Genomic DNA, 26,153 nt, shown 5'->3' with positions numbered 1-26,153 from the left:
GGATAAAGAATCGGGGGTTGCGCTCCGATGAGTCACGTGTTGGATCACGTGGTCTGGTAACGTAAATGGAACAAAGAAAAGAAAAAGGAAAAGATGCGCCACAAGTGAGGAGCATTGTAACACATGGTCAGCATCCTCTGGACTGCTATACACAGGAGGTGGTGTAGGACAGGTGCAGCTTGGACAGTTAGTATGAACCCGACTGCTGGTGTATCCAGGAGGTCGTTCAGACACAGACGGCGGCGCTGACGAAGAGATCATAGTGTTTGTTGAATGTGGGACGCGAATGTGGATGGGATAGGAGCAGGACCGAGGTTATAAGTCAGAGAAAAGGACACATCCGCGTTACGTCGCCGGATGTGACGTGGCGCGGACGGATGATATCCGCGCAGAAGGTGGCGCATGGCGGGCACTGTCTACATCGGCCATAGTCGAGTAAGAATGAGGTCTTGCCTAGTGGATGAGGTTAAGGGTGTGTTTTACCCCAGATCTATGCTCAGAGGCCAGCAGGACCCCTGACTATAGGTGGAGAGGCCTGATCCAAATTTCCGAAAATTGGGCCCCAACATCCGAAGAAAATTTGCAAATTTTGGCCCCAAATATCCGGATAAGACCAGACCTTTGGCCGATTTTTCGCCCAATGTCCGGACCTGAGATCAGGCCTCCCAGATACTCACATTTGTCCGGACTGCAGGATCAGGCCTCCCGGGCGCCGCCCAACTGACCGGGTGGCAGGATCAGGCCTACAGGGCCTCTCCTGGAAGTTTGTAGTCTATTGTAGCTACCCACAGTTTACAACGGTGACACATAGAAATCTATTACTATTCTGCGGACTCAGCATCACACGCATCCCCTTTCCTATGCTCTGCTGTGAGTTGCTTCATGGCCGCCACAATTTGCGCAGTTGCTCCCTGTAGCTGTGTGAAAACCTCGAATGCTGACTGCTCGAGTTCTAGTGTACGACTGTCTGTGCTGAGGGTCTGGCAACCAGGGAGCTGGCGCAGAAAGTAGTCAGCGGAGAGATGTGCAAAACTGAACGTCTGTAGAGCGGAGAGATGCCGTTGTAGATACATTTGATACCTGCGCAATCTGTGTGAAGAAGTACGTCACCTAGTCTTGGTCAACTAGCGTATTTTTGGCGGTCTCCCATCTTACGGAAGTTTCCGCATCACGTGCAACCGTGATTCTGTGTATACGCGTCGCGATGTCCAATGCATTTCTCCTCTTTCTGCAGGGAAAAACGGGTAGCTAGGCTAATGATGCTGTGTTTTTAGGACCTGAGTTGCTACAAAACATATTTCTAGTACAGTTTGTACCAAGGAAGGCAGGGAACAGGCCATACTGCACAGTCTTGTAGTGAAATGGTCATCTGCACCTCTTCTCTTTATCAGTGCCTCCAGAGAACATTCCTGAAATAACAGGCAAGGATTCTGAAGGATATATCTTGAGCTCTTAGGTTGAATATCAGCCATCCGGGCTGTCGTTGTCCTTCCAGCTTCTAAACTCGCGTGCACAGCTGCAGTTGTTATTTCCTTTTTGGGCGTAAGAGGGGAGGCCTGTAAATCGACGCGACTTGATGCAGACTATATACTAGATATGGATCGACTGTCATCCATAGCCATATATAGTCAGCAACGGAGACTATACGTCACCTAGCCTCACCCGAAGTGCAAACCACCAAATCAAGGAATTTCGGAGGCGGACTTGAATGCGGAATTGAGCTGACTTATATACTGGCAGCCACAGGACTGGCCGATCTCCCAAAGGCCGGTATATGTGCCCCCCGTACGTCCGAAGTGGGATCAGGCCTCCCACAGAATGGCGGCATATTATCCGGACATGAGATCACCTCCGGAGGCCTTTATGGCCCTCCGACGTCCGGATGAGATCAGGCCTAAGGCCTCAAAAATCCCAAATTTCGTCCGGATAAGTCATCAGGCCTCTCCACCTATAGTCAGGGGTCCTAGGCCAGCGCGTAGATGCTCTCGGCCCGCCACCATATTCAAACTCCGCAACCACTCTGTGGCTCGTCATCATGTCTGGCAAAGGAGGCGGCGCATATGGTGCGCGAGCATCCGACACAGACTTCCGCAAGAAATGGGACAAGGAAGAATACGCGGAGAAGGCGCGGCAGCACGACCAGGAGGAGAAAGAGCGCATGCAGGAGAACGAGGAGCGGCTGAAACAAGGTACGTCTCATCTCAAACAAAGTAGCAGCGGGGCTTACGCTGGGTACTTCAACTCAGGGAAGAAGCCTAGGAAAGGCCGTCGGGATGACCTCCCTAAACCCACGGAGCTCATGAAACGGCGCGAAGGTGACTTGGAACTGGAGAAGAACCTCGGTAAGACCATCGTCGTGCAAAATCAGGGCACACGCGGGCCAGGCGTACCGGGATTTTATTGTGAAACATGTAATCGCACATATAAAGACAGTGTAGGGTACCTAGATCACATCAACGGTCGTGCACGTACGTCTGATGGATACCCCATACTTCTCTATCCCGTGAGCTTAATCCTTGCTTCACAGATCTACGTGCCCTCGGTCAAACCACTCGCATTGAGCGCTCGACTGTAGAGCAGGTTCGTGCACGCATTGCCTACCTAAGGGATAAGACCCGTGAAGCCTCTACCGCAAAGTCCTTCGACTTCGAACAGCGCCTAGCAGAAGTGCGCGATCGGGAGGCTGCATTGCGCGCGGAGAAAAAGGCAGCGAAGAAGGCCCTGCGGGAACGAGTACGGGTAGAGCTTGCGAAAGAGACCGCGGCTGTTGAACCGCAAGGAGAGAACGACATGATGCAGATGATGGGCTTCAGCGGTTTCGGCTCTTCCAAGAAGTGACCTTCGCAACTTCAAGAACTACAACCCGAAAGCCACACTGTATTTCTATGTGAACACTACTGTATTACAATCTTTCATTCGCTCCATCCTCGTCACTGCCCTCTACGGCCACGCCAACGACAGCATGAACTTCACATCTGCCACCTCCTGCTCCTCCTCAATGAGCACCTTTTGCGGACCTTTTCTCCGCTTCACTTCCACCGGCACGCTCCTCACCGTCTTCTGGATGACTTTCGCATGACTCCGGAGCGCCTCAAGCAGATCCGCTCCTGCACCCTCCTCAATCTCATAGAATACATCTACGTCGTCCGTCGCTTGCAGCCCCGCGCGTTTCCGCAGCTTCTGGATGCGGTTCATGAGTTCCCGGGCGAGCCATTCGCTCTGCAGCTCCGCATGCACTTCAATGTCAAGGCGCACGACGACGTCGTTGTCTGTGTGCGTCGCGTGCTGGGCGACGCCGCTTTGGCCTGCCACTTGCTCTGGGAGCTCGATGTATCTCTGCACCGTCAGGTCACCCGTAACCAGCTCGATGCCATCTACCGTCAGCTTCCCAGTCTGCACATATGCGCGCACAGCATCACTCGGCACGGACGGGAGTGCATTCTTCACGCGAGCGAGATCTTTCCGCAGCTTGCGCCCGAGTACGGGCCAGTCGGCAACGGCGCGGTAGCGCACCCCGGCGAGGGCCTCGTCCGAGGTAAAAATAATGTCGCGCACGTTAAGTTCCGATTGGATGTACCGCTGCAGCCCCTTCGCATCTTCCAGCCACTGTTGATCCGCATGGAAGACCAGAAGCTCGCGCAATGGCGTCTGGAACAATTGTCACGCTTTAGGAATGTCTCATTGAGGGAAGCGAAACTCACCTTCAGAGAGATGTTGTGTCGCTCGCGAATATTCCGCGTGAGCTCGATCACAGTCTGCATGCGCTTGACCTGTCGCTCGATATCTGCATCGAAGTACTCATGTTTCACTTCTGGGAAGGACAAGAAGTGGATGGATCGTGCATCGCCGGCTGAAGGATCTTCGGCGATAAACTGTCGCAGCGATTGGTAAATGTTTTCCGTCAAGAACGGTGTGTACGATGACTGTCCACGGGGAACATCAGCGTGCGCAACTTGGTAGATTGGTAGATGAATGGTAACTTACCATCGTCCTGCACAATGTGAACAGTGTCTCGAATAAGGTATTTAGTGCAGCGACAGTGTCTTCTAAGCCATCCTCCCCCTTCAGACGCCGGCGGTTGAAACGGATGTACCAATTAGTGAGCTCGTCGACGAGGTCAAGCAGGCGAGGGATGATCGTGTACAAACGGTACGCTGCCATTTCCTCGCGCACAAGCTTGATAAGCGACTGGCAGCGGGCAAGGATCCATCGGTCCATCACGTTCGCAGACACAGCTGCATGTGGGCTGTACTTGAACTCATGCCCCCTTGCTTTCTTAAGCAGCGCTACCTGCCCGAGGAAAAACCGTGTCGCATTTAGCCAGGGAAGCAAAACGCGCGAGACAACCTCGCGAACACCCTCTTCGCGGAAGCGGAGGTTGTCACCTCGCACGATGGGCGAATTCACGAGGAACATTCTAGATGTGTACGTTCAGATGCTTGCATTGAATCATAAAAGGGTCGTTACCTTGTAGCATCGGCGCCATACAGGTTGATGATATCATTGGGATCCGGGTAGTTTTTCAGACTTTTGCTCATCTTCTTACCATCTCTGCGTGGGTGGTCAGTAGGAGGTTGAGCCCGGAAATCGTCCAGGTACACACGCTGCGAGTACAAGACCATAGACAATGAGATTCTTCCATGGTGCCTTGCCAAAGAGGTGCGTAGAGAGGACTAGAAGCGTATAAAACCATCCACGTGTCTGGTCGATACCTTCAGACACGAAGTCAGCAGGGAAAGTCTTCTCGAACAGCTCCTTATTCTCGAAAGGATAGTGATTTTGAGCATACGGCATACTAGTTTACAATAAGGCACGGTCAACTCCTCTGAGACCGTACATCAAGGATGAAACGCACCTGCCCGACTCGAACCAACAGTCGAAAACCTCTTCAATTCGTTTCAGCTGGCCCTTTCCCTGTTTTGAAGGGATGGTGATGTGGTCGATCTTGTCTCTGTGCAGATCTGTGATGCCATTTACACCAGACAACTTCTCCAGCTCCGCCACTGAGCCAACGCACACAATCTCCTCTAAGTCGTCGCTCGCCCAAAGTGGCATAGGCGTTCCCCAATATCGATTCCGAGAAATATTCCAGTCACGCGCGTTGACCAACCAGTTCGCGAACCTACCATCTCCAACATTTTGCGGTACCCTAATGCACAGGTCCTGAGTACATGAGATCCGATAGGCAGATGCGATAGATGGACTGACCACCGCGTCTGGCTGTTGTTGTCCACTAATTGGTCTACGATAGGAGAGACTTTGACGAACCATGCCGGGATGGCGCGGTACAACAGGGGAGTTCCCGATCTGGAATAGTTGAACATGCGCGCGGTTCAATCTGACTGTACACACACCTCCAACAGTACGGGTACGAGTGCTGGATAGTTGACTGCACGATCAAGCGGCCCTTGGCCTTGAGCACCTTCTGAATATCCTTGTCCGCGACCTAGCGCACGCTCGCACGATCAGTAGAATCCACCCCTCCGGCACAACGAATTATACCTTGACGTGCTGGCCGGCAAAGTCTGGCACCTCCTTCGTAAATCGCCCTTCATCGTCGATCGGACATGGTGGCATCTCATCTGGCCGTAAGACACCATTCGCGAGGGCAATGCGGTGATCTTCTTCACCAAACGCAGGTGCCTGGTGAACAATACCTGTACCATCGGCGTCCGTAACGTAAGTATCGGTAAGCACCCGGAACGCCTTGTCCTCGAACTACATCTCCGTTAGATTCGATAATTGGCCATAACTACAACGGTACAACCAACCTGCTCAGTGAAGTACTCAAATAAAGGCACATATCGCCAACCCTTCATGTCGGAACCCTTGAATGTGCCCAGTTTTTTGAACTTTGCCTTCTTAGGGTCTTTGTACAGAGTCCTAAGGAGACCTTCGTGCAAGATGAAGTTCTCGTCGCGTGCCTGATCGTGGATCTTGATGTAGGTGTAGTCGGGGTGCACGCAAAGGGCAAGATTCGAGGGTAGCGTCCATGGTGTGGTCGTCCATGCCAGTAGCGATGTTTTTCGATCATCGACCAGAGGGAAGGCCACGGTAACTGCGGGTCATCAGAAGTGTACAACAACTAGGCTGAAGAAAGATACATACCAGCGGGGTCACTGACATCTTTGTAATTCAGACCAGCCTCAAAATTTGACAGCGGAGTCAGACAGCCTGTGGAATACGGCATGACCCTCAATCCTCTGTACACCATGCCCTTCTTGAAGAGCTCGGAGAAGGCCCACCACACGCTCTCCATAAAAGTGACGTTCAGCGTCTTGTAGTCGTTGTCGAAGTCAATCCACCGGCCCATGCGCTCGACCGTGCGCCGCCATTCAGACGCGTACCGCATGACGATCGCGCGACACTCCGCGTTGTATGCTGCGATGCCCATCTTCATGACATCGTCCCGCCCTGTGATCCCAAGTTTCTTGTCAATCTCGTGCTCCACGGGCAGTCCGTGCGTGTCCCAGCCGAATCGTCGTGAGACGTGGAACCCGCTCGCGTGCGCGTGCCGAGTCACTATATCCTGTCGAGTGCCCATCGCAGTCAGTAAAACAGGTGTGTGTTCTTCCAAAATCAAAACAGATGTAGCATAGATACGCACCTTGATCGTTCCAGCAAGCAGATGACCATAGTGCGGCAAGCCGGTCGCGAACGGCGGACCGTCGTAGAAGGAGAACTCTGGTCTGCCCTCCGAGAGCTTCAAACTCGTCTGGAACGCATCTATTTCTTTCCAGTATTCTAGCACCTTCTCTTCTTCTTTTGCAAAGTTGAACGGCGCGGTCACTGCAAATCGGACGTCAGACGAAATCTGTCCAGTGTCCATGCATGAAATGCTTCAGACGCACGATCATGAGGGGGCAAAGGCATGGTGGCTTTGGAAAATCCTCCGTCTAAGATGTAAAAAAGTAGATGAAGTCGTCTATGTGATGAGTTCGAGGTGACTCATGCAGTGTTGCATGCAGGGCTTGGGACGTAGTGACTACCTCAGGCGCCCGCGATGAGTCGAATTATCCCGGTGACCAGACCCCGCGCCAGGTCCCCAATCGATCAATACTGTACTAACTTATCAGGAAGGAACGACACTCGGGTCCAAATCAGGCTTTTGTGTTCGTAAAAGAAGAATTCAGCGGGTAAACTGGTAGCATATTCATCAACGCCCACGGGTAAATTACGAAGAGGGCCGACACAGTAACGCACTAAGGATGAAATACGGCTCTAGCTGGAAAATATCGTCTGTGTGTTCGTCTTGCTTGTTCCGGGATGCTTTGTCACCTCAGGGTCCGCATTTCATTCGTACGGATCTGATCATACAAGACTGTAGTACATGCCGAGAAGAGTAGGGCACCGAGAACAGACGTCGCTGCAATAACACACTGAAGGATGGAGCACGTTTCTACCGAAAAATTGAGAGTCATACAACTTAGCAGAGATATAAGAAGCCTTCAAGAGATAACGTCATATGTAGTTCAGGAAGTGTGTGCCGTGTTCGTCTCCTATGTAACCCTGCAAAAATATGTGAACATATGCCAACATAGGTGCATGCATCAGCTTACCACATTAAAAAGAACTTCTACTGGGGAGATTGAAAGAAACCCTGACACCACCCATCACACAGCGCTTTACTACTGCAAGAGAGATTTAGAGGACAAGAAAGATCGCATGTGACAGACATCACACCCTCAACTTTTGAGGTAGAAGATACTGAAGTCGGTAGGCTCGCCACCGTACAGCAGGTTGTAGCACTAGTTCAAGCGCGCGAGCTGAGCGGGATCGGAGCAATCGGACAGCGCGGCGAAGATGATGAGATCCCAAGTGCCACCATTGTAACTTTAAGCAATGATGGACTCGAAGTTGATGGCTGGATAGTAGCAGGTGTTGTGGAGCCCGCTCAGGGCGATAGGATCGTAGGTGCCCCCGCAGTTCTCTGCGCTACAGACTCGGATGATCGCGTCGTAGTCATGGTAGGAGATGTTGGGCTTCGGGGCCTTGCTAACTGCGGGCTCTATCGACGACTCACTACGGCACTCTGCGGACGGAGCGGCCTGAACGGCGCCATAGGCAAGGGCTAAGACGATGAGAGCGGAGATGGTAGAGAAACGCATGTCTGTAAGGATGTAGGAAAACTGGAGATGCGAGGAAGAGACGCTGTCAAATCTGAGGAATTCAAGAACGATGGCCCAGCTTTTATAGACAACTTGGAGACCGTAGGCTCTCGTCTGCCTAGTAGATCAGAACGAAGTGTAGGGAAAATGCACTCGTGATTCCAGCGTTACGATCTTCGCGCCCAAGATCACAAGATCGCAGGTTGAGTCCCAGACGGCCAGTGAGCGCAGTCAAAGGCGAAGGGACATCAAGAGAGTGAAAATGTTCTCGTCCGTTTCGATAATAGTTTGAGCTATTCACTGGCCACAGTTGTTGAGTAGCATCCTAACTGAGCCTGTATCTGAGGATGTGTCTGCATCTGAAAAAGTTCGTGCACGCATGGCAAAAAAAATTGTCCGCAGAATCTATTCACTCCACAGCGCTGTGTGTAAGCGGGCTTATGGAAGCAGGTGTCAGTTCTCCTCAAACAGAACGTCGGCATATGCTCACCGTTGGAGCAGCGCGGCAATCGTCACCAGCGTTAGCATTCTCAAGTTATTCAAACATGTGTTCATAGACTGGTAAACTAAGCTGACTGTAGCCTCCGACTTGCTGCGTTTGTAGAGTGAGTTCGGTCTGCAATCTTCGGATCGACCTCAACAGGGTCGCGTACGCGTTATAGACGCTGGCAGTGTTCAGGAATTCAGCGCGTAGGAATGAACAATATAGTTTAACTCTTTCCAGAAGATCTTTTCGAGAACTGACAGAAAATTCACGATCTGCGCACCGTCGCAGACGGCACCGTGACGTATGTGTAGAAAATGCTTTATCTGTAAACAGAGTAAGTGAGTTGGACGCGGGGGCGGCGCCCGTGGACGTTCGTAGAGAATCTAGAACGAGATCATAGTTGGACCGCACTGCAAAAGCATGTTGTGAGAAGGATTGGGAAAGTGCTCCATGTTTTTTCAATCCTCACTGCATCGAGAGGTCAGCCCAAACCAAACGTAGGTCAGTACTGATCCTTATACTGACTCTGCCAGCAGCAGCCGTTACAGAAGACTAGACGCTGCAATGAAACCTGGCATAAGACATGCGCGGCGATGATAGCCAGCATGTAATCATGGAAAAGAAATCTGCTATGACTCACTTTCTACAAAAAACTTAATCTGTCACGCACGCCCCAAGAGAACATCGGCATATGCTCACCGCTGAAACTAGCACGGAAATAATCATTCTCAGCATACTACAACCAAGGAAGGAAGAGAACGGGTTGACGCACAGCTAGCAAATAGCTCTGATCACGCAGAGAACCCTAAGTAAACTTAGAGTTGCAACCTCCGAACCGACACTCGGCGACAAGAGTGCCTTTGCCTTGCACATGTGTCCTGGACGTTGGAAATGGCAGACGTGCACGACACAATTTGAGCTCTTTCCAGAGGACCTGTTTAAGTACTGACGGTGGGAGTAAAAGTCATGACCGGAGTATCGAGGAACCTGTACACACAGTGCGGACAACCATGCACTGCAGGTAGAGAAGGCCAGTTAAGCCCTGCTCCCGTGATCGATTCATAAAGCATCATGGTCCGACGGTCCGTACTCGCCCTGTGGTACAAACGGATGATGTCAATAAGATTAGGGTATTTTCATGTTTTGTTCAATTTCTCACTGCATAGAGTGTCAGCGCGGATCAAACCTGGATCACATTGAATGAGTACTAGTCCTTATAGCTACTCTGCGGATACCAGCCGACGGCGCGGAGGACAACTAGACGCTTCAACGGTAACCTGCCATGAGGGCAACCTGCATATAGCCAAGGAAAGGTAATATTCGAGTCTGGCCGTCATAAACACCTTCAAACACGAAGTTCGCTGCAAGGAAGGGCTTTTCGAACAGTTCCGTTTGTTGTCGGACTCAGGAAAAATGCTTCGGAGACTTGGGATTCGATTGCTTGCGGGAACAGAGAGATGTGTACACATACATTATTTCCACTCTAAAAAGAACCAGAAAAGGCACGAACGCGTTGCACGATGATGGTTGAACGTTGAACATGGTTGAACGTAGAGCGTAGTCACTTGAAACACGGCTGGGCGTATGTATTAGGCTACGCGGGCGATCATTCCCCGATCAAGATGACACCGTATTCCCAATATGGCTTGTCTATACAAGTGTGTACACTACGCTATCGTACAAACGGGCTCAGAGTCATATCAGATTCGTATATTTCATATCCAAGAATTTCATACAAACCCAATCAAACCAGTAGTTCACACAGAGAGTAGAATACAACCAACATGGAGACACACTGAAGAGGTGATGCACGTTTCTCCAGACTCGTACGCGAAGAAAGAAGCCTGATTTAATGAGCGGTGAGGAGAGTGTGTCGTGTTCATCTGCTATGTAAACTGGGAGACTCGTGAGTAAATACTGGTCATAGATACTTGTAGTGGCCTACCGCATCAAAGAGGATTCCTGCTGCCAGAGATTAAAAGAAGTCCCGACACCGCCCATCACCCACGCGATCTGCCACTAACAGACGGAAATGTGAGAAAGAGGAAAAATCAGAAACTGCAGGTCCACATACCATCAAAACTGGGGGTAGAAAATGCTGAAGCACGCGTCCTCCATCATATAATACGTTGTAGCACACATTCAAGTTCGGCAGCTACACCGCGTCGTCGAAGTCCGCGAGGGCAGCATAGATGGTGCCAGTAAGGTCCCAGGTGCGGCCGTTAGGGCTGTGATAGGTACTCGATAGCGGCCTCGTAGCTTATGTTGAGGTCGAGCCTATCGATTGCAACGATATCCTCGGTGCCATTACAAAAGTTCTCCCCGCTGAGGAAGAGAACTACATCATAGTCGGGATAGGAGATGTCGGCGTTCGGGCCCTTCTTCGACGGTGGCTCCCCCGCGGTGCTCGAGAGCGGTGAGGGCGGGGGACGGGGCAGCCTAAGCGACGCCAAAGCCGAGGGCAGGGACGGGGAGGGTGAAGAGGGTGGAGAAACGCGTGTCTGTGAGTGCGCGACAGAGCTAAAGATGCAGACAAGAGACGATGTCCACTCTGAGGAACAAAGAGCGAAGGTGGGACAAAGAATGCTAGCGCGTAAGTCCTCATACGCCGTGGTCGTCGGTGTCGAATTGCGAAAGGAGGCACTTGTGATATGAACATCACGATACAACAGTTCGCACCCCAGATCATAGGCAGTGTCGTAGATGACCAATATGCGTGGTAAAAGAAGCGAATCCAATAGATATTAAGGGACTGACTGAGTCATTGCAATTTTCTCTACAATTGGATTACCAATCTCGGCGGCGTGCTCGTTGCAGATGCCGCATAGTGTCCGAAAACGTGCGCACGAGAATAGCCATAAGATTAACACTGAGAAAAGTAGATTCACTCCACGAACAGCATTTCAGACTGCTATCGGGCAGCCGGCGCACGTTCTCCTGAAGGAACCACAGTTCAGCCACGTGCCAGTACGTACCTCAAAATTCCTACGATGAAGGGAATCCCATGTGTCATCATGCCTGCAGTGCGGAACTACAGTTGCCTTCTGTGATATCTCGCACTCTGAGGTGTTCGGATTTGATTGGCGCCCTAAGGGGTTCTCCCACTCGGCTCGCAGCCGGACCGCCGCGAGTAAAACTGAGGTGATTAGAATCGTTGTAGGAGACGGAATTGCTTAGTCTTCTTAGTAGTATAAGGGCCGGAAGGGCGTTGTTTAGCCCACCAGCTAAGATTCCAAGCGCTTATGCGCAGGTGTCAGTGGGCGGACACTGTGTGCAGCGCTACCAATTGAGCAATTGGAACGAGCAACTCGCCAGAGACTGCCAGAGCTACTCAGCATCTGACCACTCCTCTTAGCCATTGGCGTTTGCTCGGGGAGAACGGCTGAGGTCTAGGTCGCTTGCCCTGAGCACTGGCGTGCCCGCCGTAGACTTCTGCGTTACAGTATCGTGCAATGTGACATCGTCACGATGTCAGTACAGGGCTATAGAAAGTTCTAGTACGGTCCCACTTACTTACTGCAAGGGTGCCTGTCGACGCTGGTGAAGATGTCTGTAGCGCTAGTATGGCGTCAGTCGAAGCCAACCCGATGACAGCAAACTCCGTCCAAACGGACCGACGGCAGAACTGCCAGGTAGTGGATTTGGTTCAAACGTGGATGTGCACGCGCTCACGGACTGATGGCCCTTGGTGTAGGCTCCGATGACCTAGGCTTGTAGAGTACGGCACGTTGGCTTTCGAGACCTCAATCCAAAAGGAACATCTGCAGAAATCGGCCATCAGCCGTGGCCAACAATGAAGCACTTCAAAAAATGCTCACAGCTCAAATGCCGTGCGATTTTGGAACTGCAATATCCGGGATCCATGCAGACACTAATTTATGTGCCTCGCCTATTACGTACGGTAGACGGTGCGTAGGAAGTCGGTGGTCTGGGAATCTCTGAAGGCGGGATGAGAAGAAAGGCCTTAATTCCTACGAGGAGGATTGGTTCAGCACTGACAGGAGTGGACCCCATGACTGACATACCGCCCAAAACGAAGCGCACATAGAGGCAGATTCAAAGTAGATACAGAGTCACGCAGTTGGATGCGGTTCGCATCCATGGGCGTACCACAGGGCGTTAAGCAAATAGCTCCACTAAATGATAAAGATCCGTGCATTAGCGCGACATTGAGCATCAAGTACTTACGATACACCTTACCCTACCACTCCATCAAGTCCACGGTGTTCGCTGCGAGCGCATTTAAATTGACACATATGAAGAACGAATCATCAAGTTTGCCGAATCGGACGTGATAGTACGATAGAGACACCGCCTGTGATAAATACGATTACTCACCATGTACAAAGTGCCTAGGAACTGATAGTAGGAAGCCCACGGACAATGAATGCGCAACAAAATAGACATAACGACATGAAGGGCGAGGCAGTCACCCTTCGCTGGCAGACGATGCTGGTTAGTCGGTTGTAATGTGACACGAGGACCCTCCATGCCGGCGTTGTTCCGATATCTTTAACTCCGTGCGCATATATTCCGTAAGGTGTATATACTAGCGCGGCTGAGAGGACCGGCGTATAGTGCAAGGACAGAGGAGACACCGAGTTCGCTCAGAGGTTGAGCGCTGAGCGCTGAGCGAGAAAGAACGACACCGCAGTCCAAATAAGGTTCGTGTGTTCGTCTTCGCTTGGATCACACAATACGCTTTATCACCGAGAAAATTGTATATTCGTAATCGTATTTCGGTTTCGCACCCAAAAGCTTCGCACAGACCAATCCGAACTAGAGTACACACCGACAAGAGTAGAGCTACGACGACCATCGTAGGATCGCTCTAAAGAAAGCAGCGCGCGCTTACTAAACATAAAATTCATACAAATGAAGATAAAAGAAGCGGAGTTTATGAAGACTAAGGAATGTGTGTCGTGTTCGTCAGCTATGTCAACCTGAAATATAGTGAGTACGTTCCAGCCACGCATATTTGGAGCGACCTACCGCATCAAATTGGACTCCTGCTGCTTGAGGTTGTAAGAAGCCCCGACACCGTACGCCACCCAGCTGCACTGCCACTAACGGAAGGAAATGTGAGAAGGAGCAAAATTTAGAGGCATCAGATGCGCATACCTTCAAGACTCGAAGTAAATGGTGCTGAAGTACGCGTCGTCTCCATCATACAGTGTGTTGTAGCACACATTCAAGTTCGGCAGCTGCACCGCGTCGTCACAGTCCGCTAGGGCGGCATAGATGGTGAGGTCCCAGGTACCGCCGTTGGGGCTGTAGGCCATGATGGATAGGTACTCGATGGCGGGCTCGTAGCACACATTGAGGTCGAGCCCGCTGATGTCGATGATGTCCTCGGTACCGCTGCAGCCCTCCCCACTGAAGACGAGAATTGCATCATAGCCGGGGTAGGAGATGTCGGCGTTCGGGGCCTTGCTGGTCGCCTCCTCGACAGTGGCTACCCCGCGGCGCTCGAGAGAGGCGGGGGCGGGGGAAGGGGCAGCCAGAGTGAAGCCAAAGGTGAGGGTAGAGACGAGGAGGGTGGAGAGGGTGGAGAAACGCATGTCTGTGAGTATGCGGGAGAGCTGAAGACGGAGGCAAGAGACAATGTCGACTCTGAGGAACAAAGGGCGACTGTGGGCCCGCCTTTATAGAAGGAACACTAGCGCGTAAGTCCTCATACACCGTGGTCATCGGTGTCTGGATGCAGAGTGAGGCACTCGTGATATGAGCATCATGATACAACAGGGCACCGTTCGCGTCCCAGACCACAGGTAATGTTGTAGATGACATCGCCAAACAAACGGATCCAATGGACATTAAGGGGCCGATTGAGTCATACCAATTTGCTCTACCCCCGCATTGTTAATTTGCACAGTGCGGTTCAGCCGGTTGTAGCACTTGCAGATGCTGCACAGTTTCAGGAAATGTACAACTCGTGAATTCTGAAAACAAGAAACAAGAATGCTCTGAAACTGTGAATTTATTCCGCCGACAGCGTATTAGACTGCTCCCTAGAACATGACAGATTTCTCCTACAAGGGAACGACAGTTCAGCCAGGACGTACCTGAACATCCATCACTGAAACCCGGAATTATTCGCGAAGCCTTACGCCAAACAGTGTGAGTAGTAGAAGTTGTATAATTATCCACCTTGATTATATACCATCATATTATCCTGCGAGTTTCGGACTTATTGACAACCCATGTGATCTTATATAATAATTCTCGGGTTTCAGTGATGTCGCTACTCCCTTCGTCTCGTGTGTCGTGCCTGCAGCGTGAAATTGCAGTCAGGTTGACAGCCTTCTATAACATCTCGCACTTTGAGTGGCCGGGAGTAGCGCAGGCTGTGAGACGTTCGAGGTTGCTCTGGTGCGCCTACTGCTGCTGAGCAGAGCGTCAATCATCATCAGTGTTAATCCTCTACAAGCACCGACTCACACAGATTGGGAGTATCCTGTCACATGTGGTGGGGAGCCTTGACAAGGGGACTGCCAAGTAATACATATTCTTCAAACATGTCATGATACATGGTGAGCAATAAATGCGAGGAGTTGGTCATGAGCCTTGGAGAGAAGCAGACCGCCGGCAAAGCCCGCTTAGCGGTCAGAATCACGGAAGATCATGGTCCACCGCCTGCTCGTTCCTTCCCGCGGTCAAGGGCACATATGCAAGCAGTATCACACAACATCCTATAATTTTTTTTCTGCTTGTTGTTCGGACTAAGCAATGTATGTCGCGAGGAAAGCGACTGTGGTTGGCATTATTTTTTGGGAATAATTCAGGTATGTGCTCCGACGGACTGGTGGTAGAGAATCAAAACGTAGGGTCTAATGTCTTGGGTTTACGGAGTAAGTGCAACCGGTAGGCTTCGACGCATCAATTCGTGGATCACGCATGACCAAAAGAAAATGATTCAGCGCGGCTGCCTCAGAGGCGCTTCACCAATGCCCACAGCTCAGACGCTGTGTGATGGTTAAACAGCAATATCCTGCGGACGCCAACGCCTGCGCCTCGCCCAACGGTCGTTGGAATGCTGCCAAGGCATACGCAAATTACATCTTTCCTCTAGGGATGGTCTGCCTGTGTTCAACACTGACGAGAATGGGCGAACCACGTATGACCCGTATATCGTCGTTGACTGGACACATAGAGGCAGAAGTGGACAAAACACACAGGGAGAATCGTGGTTGAGTGCGGCCCACCCGTGTGGGCGCGCATCGTACGGGGTGGATGATAAACATCGCGGTTAGTGCAATCGAGTCACAGGACTCAACGGAACGTGCGATGCTGAAGCGCTGAACGCCGCATCAACCCACCCCACTAAACTGGCAGCCAGCATATTCGACTATTTAACGTGCATTTGGGAAGAACAGGTCACTATTGACATGATCCAAGAATGTGTGATAGGGTAATGGCGGACTCCAGGTTCTGTACATCGATGCGGGACAAGAAAAAAGGCCTTGATTCCTCCGAGGAGGATTGGTTCAGCACTGACAGGAGTGGACTCGGCGCCATGACTGACATACCGTCCAAGACGGGGCGCACATACATGCAGATTCGAAGTAGAGACAGAATAAAGTTGGACGCAGGTCGTCTCCATGGGCGTACCGCAGAGCGTTAAGCAAATAGCCCCACTAAATGATAAGATCCGTGCATTAGCGCGACATTGAGCATCAAGTACTTACGATACGCCTCACCACCCTACCACTCCACCAAGTTCACGATGTTCGCTGCGAGCGCATGTAATTGACGCATATGAGGAACGAATCATCAATATGGCCGAGCGGACGTGATAGTACGATAGAGACACCGCCTGTTGTAAATACGATTACTTACCATGTACAAAGTGCCTACGTACTGATAGTAGGAAGCCCACGGACAATGAATGCGCAAAAAATAGACATAACGACATGGAGGGCGAAGTAGTCACCTTTCGCCGGTGGACGATGCTAGTTAGTTGGTTGTAATGTGACACGAGGACCCTCCCATGCCGGCGTTGTTCCGATATCTTTAACTGCGTGCGCGTGTATTCCTAAAGATGTGTATACTGGCGTGGCTGAGAGGACCAGCGTATGGTGCAAGGACAGAGGAAACATAGACTTCGCTCGGAGGTTGAGCGCTGAGCGAGCTTCATCGATAAATAATTACCGAGCGCAGGGAGGTTTCTCCACCCCTGAGATTCCGCAGCAGCATGCAACAGACCCCCGTACCTCTGCATTGGAGAATAATGATTGGTGACTCATGCGACCTGAGTGTTGTCACTGTTTGAGAGCATTTCTGCAGTCTCTGAGCAGCCACTGTTCTCTGTAAATCCCCCAAAAGGAAGGAAAATATTAGATGACGAGTTCACACTCATCGTATAGCCATATATTTATATGTCCCGAGTGCCACATTCACTCACGCGAGGTCAGTGCTGCCATGCACGCGCTTCGAGTGACACCGCAGTCCAAATAAGGCTCGTGTGTTCGTCTTCGCTTGGATCCCACAATACGCTTTATCACCCCGAAATTTGCATATTTGTAATCGTATTTCCGTTTCGCACCCAAAACTTCGCACAGACCAACCCGAACTAGTAGTACACACCCACAAGAGTAGAGCTACGAGGACGACCATCGTAGGATCGCTCAGCTAAAGAAAGCAGCGCGCGCTTACTCAACAGAAAATTCGTACAAATGAAGATAGAAGCCGCGTTTATGAAGACTGAGTGTATGTTGGTTCGTCTGCCATGTCAACCTGAAATCTACTGAATACGTTCCAGCCACACATATTTGGAGCGGCTTACCAACTCAAAGAGGACTCCTACTGCTTGAGATTGTAAGAAACCACGACACCCCACGCTACCCACTTGTACTAGAGGGAGATGTGAGAAAGAGCAAAAATTAGAGGCAGCAGATGCGCATACCTTCAAGACTCAAAGTAGATAGTGCTGAAGTACGCATTTGCTCCATTATACAATACGTTGTAGCACACATTCAGGTTCGCGAGCTGCGTTGGGTCGGCGCAGTTCGCGAGGGCAGCAAAGATGGTGAGGTCCCAGGTACCGCCGTTGGGGCTGTAGGCCATGATGGATAGGTACTCGATGGCGGGCTCGTAGCACACATTGAGGTCGAGCCCGCTGATGTCGATGATGTCCTCGGTACCGCTGCAGCCCTCCCCGCTGAAGACGAGAATTGCATCATAGCCGGGGTAGACGATGTCGGCGTTCGGGGCCTTGCTGGTCGCCTCCTCGACAGTGGCTACTCCGCGGCGCTCAAGAGAGGCGGGGACGGGGGACGGGGCAGCCTGAGCGAAGCCAAAGGCGAGGGCAGAGATGAGGAGGGTGGAGAGGGTGGAGAAACGCATGTCTATGATTGTGCAGGAGAGCTGGGGATGCAGGCAAGAGACAATGTCGACTCTGAGGAACAAAGGGCGACTGTGGGCCCGCCTTTATAGAAGGAACACTAGCGCGTAAGTCCTCATACACCGTGGTCATCGGTGTCTGGATTCAGAGTGAGGCACTCGTGATATGAGCATCATGATACAACAGGGCACCGTTCGCGCTCCAGATCACAGATAATGTCGTAGATGACATCGCCAAACAAACGGATCCAATGGACATTAAGGGGCTAACTGAGTCATAGAAATTTGCTCTACCCCCGCATTGTTAATTTGCACAGTGCGGTTCAGCCAGTTGTTGCACTTGCAGATGCTGCACAGTTTCAGGAAATGTACACCTGTGAATTTTGAAAACAAGAAACAAGAATGCTCTGAAATTGTGAATTTATTCCGCCGACAGCGTGTTAGACCTATCCCGAGAACATGACAGATTCTCCTACAAGGGAACGACAGTTTAGCCAGGACGTACCTGAACATTGCTACTCCCTTCGTCTCGTGTGTCGTGCCTGCAGCGTGAAATTGCAGTCAGGTTGACAGCCTTCTATAACATCTCACACTTTGAGTGAAGTAGTGCAGGCTGTTCGACGTTTGAGGTTGCTCTGGTGCGCCTACTGCTGCTCAGCGGGGGTCAATCATCATCAGTGTTAATCCTTTACAAGCACCGACTTACACAGATTGGGAGTATCTCGTCACATGTAGCCGGGAGGCCTTGACAAGGGGACTGCCAAGTAATACGTATTCTCCAAAAGTGGTACCTGGTGAGCAATGAATGCGAGGAGTTGGTCATGAGCTTTCAATGGAGAGAAGCAGACCGTCGCCGGCAAGTCCCGCTTAGCGGTCAGAATGATGGAAGAATCATCGTCCACCGCCTGCTCGTTCCTTGCCATAGTCGAGAGCATATATACAAGCAGTATCGACATCCGAGTATTTTTTTCTACTTGTTGTTCAGACTAACCAATGTATGTCGTGGGGAAAGCGACTGTGGTGGGCATTATTTTTTGGGAATAATTCGGATATACGGTGCATGTGCTCCGACGGACTGGTGGCAGATAATCAAAAGGTAGGTTCCAATGTCCCGAGTTTATTGAGTAAGTGTAACCCGTTGGCCTTGACGCATCAGTTCGTGGACCACGCGCGCGTAGCCAAACAGAAATAGTTAACCGCGGCTGCCTCAGAGGCGCCTCGCAAATGCCCACAGCTCAGACACTGTGAGATGGTGGAACAGCAATATCCTGCGGACGCCAACGCCTACACCTCACCTAACGGTCGTTGGAGTGCTGCCAAGGCATACGCAAATTACATCTTTCCTCTAGGGATGGTCTGCCAGTATTCAGCACTGACGAGAGTGGGCGAACCACGTGTGACCAGTAGTATATCATCGTTGACTGGACGCGTAGAGGTAGAGGTGGACTAAACTCAGAGAGAATCGTAGTTGGGTGCGGACCACCCATGTGGGCGCGTATCTTACGGGCCGCCAGGTGAACGATAAATAGTGCAATCGAGTCACAGGACTCAACGGATGCTTCGCGACGTGCGATGCTGAACGTGACATATGGAGCAAAACAAAGGTGCAGCGTGTCACTGACGGTCCACTCAGCTCTACCTCAATCCCCCCGGAGTTAATCGCGTCATGACGCGTGAGCTGGCCATCGATTGTGTATCCAATACTCTGAGCAGTCCCCAGAATCTCTTTCACGCCGTTTGCTAGCAGTGAAGCTTTGAAGGCTAGTAGTGTCCTCGCAAGGGACTTGGACTGCATCGTCGTCCTCGCAATCTCATCGAAAGTAATGTTACCCCAGTACTTGGTGTTCTTCTCCTTCTTGCGGTCTCATGGGGCTCTGAATGGACGTAGTCATGAGACATTGACAAGCACATAATTATGTAGAAAAGCACACCCTTGAGAGCCTCGATGACAATTGCAAGGGAGGACGCGGAAGCCTTGTACGACGTCAACCCGGGCTTGACGGTTTTGGATAGTCGCCGTTCACCCAACCCGAGTGCCACATGCAAGCGCTCAACGCACAGTCACTATCTACAGGGCTCCGAATGACTATCGTGATGCGTCTAACACGCCTCCGGGACGAGGGGAATCCCTGTTCGACGAAAATAGGTCTGCAGGTGCGACTCCGAAGAGATCGCAGCTAACTGTCATCATTATTCAGTTATGTAAGGCGTCACGTCTGATCAACTGCTCCTGGCGTGGCGGACGTTCATGAATGACTGGAATGCGAGCTGTAGCACGCATCGGATGGGATGCAGCAATCAGTAGACGAAGTGACTGTCCTACCTAATACCACGAATTACTGTTCCATTGCTCACCCGACACAACAGCTGAGCGGTACTTGGCCCGGTGTCTCGAATCCAGAAGGCGACAGGCTCGGCAGTCCGGATAATGGTATACACCCTCAAATCCCAACTGCACCAAAATCGCACGGAAAACACTCGCGAAGCAGGTCTAAACCTAGATAGTTACTTTTTGCCCTAGTTTTCGCCCTCTGCAGGAGCCATTGCACCACAGCTTAGTGCCTAGTTGGTCGTAGCATCCGTGTATGAAGTCGTCGGGAAGCCAACGCGGCTGTTGCCAGGGTACAACGCAGAGTAGAACCACTCCAGGAAGGTGTAGGCGTTGATGAAGTGGAAGCCCTCGCCGAAAGGGCTGCCGATGTTGCTGACGACGAGGTATATATCGCTCGAGGAGCCACCAATGGCGATGTTCAGCGAGCGCTACGGGCAGCAGCTGTCAGCAAGGCACAGAAGCCCCGGGGACGTACCGGCCAGATCTGGGCGTTGGCAGGTCTTGCTGCCGATGTTGAAATTCGGGGTCTTGAGATTGCTGTACTGGGACGATGTAACGCATAGTAGACCGGTATTATCATCCTCGATTGCGCCTGTAGCAATCTGGTACGCGCTGTAGGCGTCTGTGCAGAAGATATTAACAGGGCTCGCTCGGGTTATAGAAAACACTTACCACTAGCAATGAGGATGAGGGTGGTACCAGTGTCGACGATACCAGCGGTATTGCCTAAGATGGTCTCGAAGCCATAGGCGATCAATTCATCGATGCCCCAATAGTAGGAAGCAGGAGAAGTGATCGTGAGAGACCTGTAGGACACGTGTGAGCTGATTTTTCGGGAAGGTCAGTGCACTTACGTGTAAGCGATGGGACCGGTGTATTTCGAGGAGTTGGTTCCACCAAAGGTGGGCTCACCATTCGTGGGCTCAAACGAGACCGCGACAAGGTGCTCGGATATGACTTCATGAGAGCAAAGGTTGTCGGTGACTAGCACAGAGAAGTCATCAAGGGTAGCGGTTCAGACTGACAAGCAGCCACACCAGTGGGAACCGTGTCTGAGTTTCCGAATCTGCCCTCAGTCAGATCTACAGGGCCAACACTAGGAACATGAATCAATGCTAGTGCTTTCTGAGCGACCTCAGAATCTTACCCAATGATACCGTCAACACCGGCAAATCCTTGAGCGTGGGATGCGACGCCGAAGGACTGCTTGGTGATTGTCAACCTGTTGCCCAGGGATCATACTCGGTACCTGTCATGCGTAGCTTTGAGTGGCAGTGAGGTTTCGCTTTAACGGAAGTCACAGACCTTCGAAGTAGCCCGAGCCGTAGGAAACAAACTGAAGGGGTCGGCTCTCAGCGCAACTAGCCTCATAGCATATACGCAGACTTACCACACTATCGCCGGTATCAACAGTGGAGGAAGAGGACACGAACAACTTGCCCGCACCGACCCACGTGTTGAAAGAGCCGGTGTCGACCGAGAGAGTGTCTGTCGGATAACGTGAGCTTGACGGTCCAGAGAGTCCATGCAGTATACTCACAAGAGGTGCCCGGAGAGCCGATGTTGACCTAAAGCGCACGTAACGCGTGTCAGAGATGAATGTGGAATGACACATGAAAATTCTACCTCGACGGTATAGTCCTCGGCAGCGTTCGTGGCGGCAACACTGCCTGCACGGCCCTGCAATCTTGCTTGGCCGTTGGCCTTGAGGGTGGCACCACGAACCTGATCCCTTTGGAGTAGATTAACGATGCCAGTGGCACTGAAGCGTCTAGTCAGCGGAAGCGACACGAAGTTGCTCGGAGGGATCGCAACCGGGCTTGCGGTAATCGCGAGGGCCAGCACAAGAGTTTAGAGCAGAGAACCAAAGGCCATGATTAGAGTGCGATACGAGTGGAGCGCGAAGTGTGGAAATGAAGCTTGAGACGCGCTACCAGGGTATTTGAGCATCCGCTCTGGCTCATAAGCAAGCACGCAAGGGAATTGCTGTGCACGCCCAACACAGTTTGCGAACGTTTGGTGGAGTATCTATATACTCAATTTTTGTCAGCAAAAATGGCGACTCGAATCGAGGGTGATAGCCCTATAATCCAGCTCATTTTGGAGACATGATGAGCAGCCACGGCACAAATCCCAATTTTGGTCTGGGCGCATCACCCGGACCTTGCGACACGACCGTCCGTGACGGTCTTGATACATGGAGAATCTTGTGCCGAAAATGTCAATGCTGTCACGGTCGAATAGGACCAATTGATCTATGACTACAACAAAGCCTGTGTCCTCAGAACGAGTACAGAAAAGTTGAGGTCTTTGCCATTCTATCAGACAGCATTTCTGGCCGATGTGCCACTATGGTGCGGGCATAGTGTGGTTCCTAGTCTGTTTTCATTTCGGAGTTACAAAAGCAGGTTGATCTCCGAAACGCGTCGTGTCGATCTTGTAGAGCGCGACGCGTTGCAGGACCCGATAATCCCCCCAAAGGTCGTCGCCAAAACCCCAATTTACAAAAATCTGTCCGGCCCATTTTTCGCCGGTTTAGGGAGTTTTTTGTCCGGAAATAGCGACATCCTCGCTCTGGGGACGTCCATTTTACGCAATTTGTGGCTATTTTTAGCCTTTTTCGGCTTTTTCCGGCGATTTTCCGGCGATTTTTGCCCCAGAACAGTTCCATGTCCGGATAGTACGACGGCTACATGGTCCTTAGGGGGTCCATTTGTCCGGACATGACGACGGCGTGAGATCGATTTTCGCAAAAATCTGTCCGGATTTGGCGACGACCTTTGTGGTGATTACCCAGGGTCCTCGCGTTGCCTCCATGGGAGAGGCGGCATCCTCCCTGTCGTATAATTTCATTCTAATTGATCGCTCTACCGTTATTCATGGGTCTCTACGTGGTTCACTCCAAGATTTGGGTGTCTGAGGTGATGAATGTTAGGCGGGACTGCAACTTTTCTCTCACACTAGGGATACAAGGAGTGCCTGTGTGGATGAGTAGCCAGGGACTGGCATAGAGGGCTCATTACCGACACGACTGAGATACGGGTGCATATTTCGCGGTGGCGTACACGAACGACTGCGTCAAGAATGCGTTAACGCGATGCAGCTATGTACCCAAAAGCCACTGCCTCCGGCAGGAACCCGCGGCCGGCAACACGGCCGGAATCCTCGGCATTGCTTCGGCATCGTTCACGAGTGAAATGGCGAGCAACGGCTAAAGGGGCGGTTTGAAAGCAGACCTATATTAGTCCGTCCCTCCCACCTCTCATAGGACTGATTTTGTAGTCTGCCTTTAGGGCTGCTCAATTCTTCTGGTTCATTTCGAGCGGGTTCATTTGGCCTGAGCCTCGAGGCAGGCCGAGAGATCCGAGACCATGCCGAGGGATGCCACGAGATCTGCCGATGTGGAGTGCTCCGGCTTGCCGGGCAGTAGAGACAGTAGAATAGTTTGCTTGAAAGTCTCTACTTTATTCTGAGAAGATTCTGAGGAAGTAGTCTTCAAAATCACATTTCTTTAGATGTAACAGAGCCACAAGAAAATGCCTAAATACTGAGAGGCGACCAGCAACCCGGAGCACTCCAGATCGGCAGATCTCATGGCATCCCTCGGCATGGTCTCGGATGTCTCGGCCTGCCTCGAGGCTCAGGCCAAATGAACCCGCTCGAAATGAACCAGAAGAATTGAGCAGCCCTTTTGGGAGACTATGTGGTTCCCATCGTGAGGCGGAGTCAATCAGAGGCAATCGTTGCTTCCAGTCAAATTTTTCCTTCAATTAAGACGACCAGGTGATGAACCAGTTAACCGAGGAAGCTTGGACTTTTGGACTTTTCCGGTGAAACTAGTACGCGCTCCTTTGACTGGAAACGCCGTGACGTTAACTCATACGCCAGATCTCAGTGCACAGGTGCTTGTTACAATGTCCTCTAGCCACAGCTAATACTCCAGCGGCTAGGGTCCGGAATTTCGCGCCTGACGACTCACTGCCTAGAGCTTGATATCCGATGTCGAGTCGGACGCGAACTCTGTAGAGAAGACTGCCGGCCGTGCATCTGGAACCCCTGTGACCATCTGGATACTATATAACCAGCACCTACCTGAGTAGAGACGATCATCAAGTTGCTTCGCTATCGTATCTGAAGATGTCGAAAACCAAAGTTATCATCGCTGGATGCGGAATCGCCGGGCCTGTCCTAGCCATATTCCTGAAGGGAAAAGGTTACGAGCCGGTCGTATATGAACGACTCGAGAAACCTACCGAACAGGGACTCTCGATGTGGTACGTTTTTTGGTTGTGATCTTTATGTATCTAAGAACAGTCCGTAGTTTGCAACCGAATGGCCTGCGCGTTCTATCGTTAATTCCAGGCTTCTGCGCCAAGATTGTTGGCTTGCAGCTCAAGAATCTCTTCTTCTGTTCCTCCCTTTCGGAAGACGAAGGCCTCCTCGCGGAGACTGACGCGCCCTCGATGTTACCAGAGCTTGTCGGTCCGGGCATGTGTGTGCTCGGTGTGCATCGTGCCACGTTCTGCCGCACTCTTGTTGAGGAAGCAGAAAGCCACGGCGTGCAGATTGTCTGGGGACACCAAGTTGTCGGGCTCACGCAGTCTGAGGACAGTGTCGAACTAGCTTTCGCAAATGGCAAGACTGACACCGCCAGCTTTGTCGTCGGCTGCGATGGCCTGCACAGCAATACTCGCATCAGCCTGTTTGGCGAGGAGAAAGCCGATTTTACGGGCCTCACACAGGTTTGTCTCAAACGCTTCTGACATCAGTACGCCGTCTGAGTGCCATGCTACATTAGACTGGCGGCTCATCTCCGACCCCTAAGGCTTACCTGAACCGTCCTGGGGTGACAAATATATACGGCAATGGCGCACACATGGTCTTCTATCAGGTCAACGAAAAGCAGACATCTTGGGCGTGAGTACTTATCCATTTTTAACGGAGGTGAACTCACAGTTGGATGCAGCGTCACTTTGCAAGAACCTGAGGCCAAGGAGACTTGGCGCGCAATGGACGAAGAACGTCAACGGGAATTCAGAGAAAGCCGTTTCAACAAGTGGGGATTTGGTGGAGGAGAACTCGTCTCTAATGCCAAGACCATTGTCAAGGTATGTCCGACGTATTTGTTGGTTGCGAAAGTCTCACATAATATGTGGGCAGTATGGGCTGTACGATAGGCCTGAATTGAAGACCTGGCACAAGGATAGGGTCGTGCTGCTGGGAGATGCTGCTCATCCGACAAGTCCAGTGCGTCTCCTGTGGTGTTGCTCGCGCGTTGATCTCCGCTCATGGTTCTATTTTGATAGCACCTTGGACAGGGCGCGAACCAAGCATTCGAAGACATCTATCATCTCGTGCGACTTCTGGCGAAACATAACCCATCTGGCGAAGCGCCTTCTACCTCCCTCCTTTCCACGATTTTCACCGAGTTCGAGCAACGTCGCATCCCCCGCACCTCCGCTCTAGTCAAGGGGGCACGGCAGCAGGGTGAGAATCGCGTACTGCATGGGGTGCCGGCGTGCAAGAAACGCAACGACGCGATTCGCGAGATGTACATGGACGGCAGTACCCTGGCAGATAGTTACAAGCAGGCTTACAGTGAGCCGTTCGAGCAAGGAAAGAGTGAGATCTAGGTCGATGTCATCGTTTCTCAATGCATATGATACTTATACGTGTACTTCGAAAATCATTTCTCTAAATCCCCTATTTGTCGCCGCTCGGTAGTCAGGTAGGTAGGTAGATTACCGGCATTGGTCCCATTCAGGAACGCCGGGTTATCGCACCTAGATCTCTGCTATGTACCCGTGCACAGTACACTACAGAAATCTAGGATACAACACATCCAGGACAGAAATCGCTCCGATCAATGCCTACTCATCTACAC

The 26,153-nt window shown here is 51.5% G+C and overlaps 8 protein-coding genes across 8 annotated transcripts; 2 read left to right on the top strand and 6 right to left on the bottom strand.

Moving 5' to 3' along the window:
- Positions 1-2,035: 2,035 nt before the first annotated feature.
- Positions 2,036-2,838, top strand: SCP_0311620 (U4/U6.U5 small nuclear ribonucleoprotein component snu23; the record flags this gene model as incomplete). Its single annotated transcript, XM_027756545.1, has 3 exons — positions 2,036-2,189; positions 2,247-2,468; positions 2,528-2,838. 3 exons carry the CDS (start codon positions 2,036-2,038, stop codon positions 2,836-2,838), a joined length of 687 nt encoding a protein of 228 aa, XP_027612346.1.
- Positions 2,839-2,940: 102 nt separating this feature from the next.
- Positions 2,941-6,873, bottom strand: SCP_0311610 (Isoleucine--tRNA ligase, cytoplasmic; the record flags this gene model as incomplete). Its single annotated transcript, XM_027756544.1, has 13 exons — positions 2,941-3,648; positions 3,702-3,923; positions 3,985-4,417; positions 4,468-4,551; positions 4,604-4,795; positions 4,856-5,149; positions 5,209-5,307; positions 5,355-5,446; positions 5,503-5,718; positions 5,772-6,058; positions 6,109-6,529; positions 6,608-6,789; positions 6,852-6,873. 13 exons carry the CDS (start codon positions 6,871-6,873, stop codon positions 2,941-2,943), a joined length of 3,252 nt encoding a protein of 1,083 aa, XP_027612345.1.
- A 962-nt stretch (positions 6,874-7,835) lies between these two features.
- On the bottom strand, positions 7,836-8,108 carry SCP_0311600 (hypothetical protein; the record flags this gene model as incomplete). The annotated part of the gene is made up of 1 exon (XM_027756543.1): positions 7,836-8,108. One exon carries the CDS (start codon positions 8,106-8,108, stop codon positions 7,836-7,838), a length of 273 nt encoding a protein of 90 aa, XP_027612344.1.
- A 5,610-nt stretch (positions 8,109-13,718) lies between these two features.
- SCP_0311590 (hypothetical protein) lies at positions 13,719-14,156 on the bottom strand (the record flags this gene model as incomplete). Its single annotated transcript, XM_027756542.1, has 1 exon — positions 13,719-14,156. The coding sequence occupies one exon, from the start codon at positions 14,154-14,156 to the stop codon at positions 13,719-13,721; it is 438 nt and encodes a 145-aa protein (XP_027612343.1).
- Positions 14,157-17,502: 3,346 nt separating this feature from the next.
- SCP_0311580 (hypothetical protein) lies at positions 17,503-17,940 on the bottom strand (the record flags this gene model as incomplete). Its single annotated transcript, XM_027756541.1, has 1 exon — positions 17,503-17,940. One exon carries the CDS (start codon positions 17,938-17,940, stop codon positions 17,503-17,505), a length of 438 nt encoding a protein of 145 aa, XP_027612342.1.
- Positions 17,941-18,662: 722 nt separating this feature from the next.
- Positions 18,663-18,860, bottom strand: SCP_0311570 (hypothetical protein; the record flags this gene model as incomplete). Its single annotated transcript, XM_027756540.1, has 1 exon — positions 18,663-18,860. The coding sequence occupies one exon, from the start codon at positions 18,858-18,860 to the stop codon at positions 18,663-18,665; it is 198 nt and encodes a 65-aa protein (XP_027612341.1).
- A 1,639-nt stretch (positions 18,861-20,499) lies between these two features.
- SCP_0311560 (Polyporopepsin) lies at positions 20,500-22,144 on the bottom strand (the record flags this gene model as incomplete). Its single annotated transcript, XM_027756539.1, has 14 exons — positions 20,500-20,697; positions 20,745-20,773; positions 20,838-20,891; positions 20,942-21,075; positions 21,124-21,253; positions 21,307-21,365; positions 21,417-21,444; positions 21,492-21,518; positions 21,575-21,605; positions 21,660-21,757; positions 21,810-21,837; positions 21,896-22,031; positions 22,085-22,088; positions 22,135-22,144. 14 exons carry the CDS (start codon positions 22,142-22,144, stop codon positions 20,500-20,502), a joined length of 966 nt encoding a protein of 321 aa, XP_027612340.1.
- A 2,262-nt stretch (positions 22,145-24,406) lies between these two features.
- SCP_0311550 (FAD/NAD(P)-binding domain-containing protein) lies at positions 24,407-25,902 on the top strand (the record flags this gene model as incomplete). The annotated part of the gene is made up of 6 exons (XM_027756538.1): positions 24,407-24,543; positions 24,591-25,011; positions 25,068-25,186; positions 25,236-25,377; positions 25,430-25,516; positions 25,576-25,902. The coding sequence occupies 6 exons, from the start codon at positions 24,407-24,409 to the stop codon at positions 25,900-25,902; spliced, it is 1,233 nt and encodes a 410-aa protein (XP_027612339.1).
- Positions 25,903-26,153: the final 251 nt, after the last annotated feature.

Source organism: Sparassis crispa (genome assembly GCF_003851025.1).
Source record: "Sparassis crispa DNA, contig_000002F, whole genome shotgun sequence".
NCBI lineage: Eukaryota > Fungi > Basidiomycota > Agaricomycetes > Polyporales > Sparassidaceae > Sparassis > Sparassis crispa.
The sequence above is the reverse complement of the archived record's forward strand: the minus strand, read 5'-3'. Positions and strand labels throughout refer to the sequence as shown.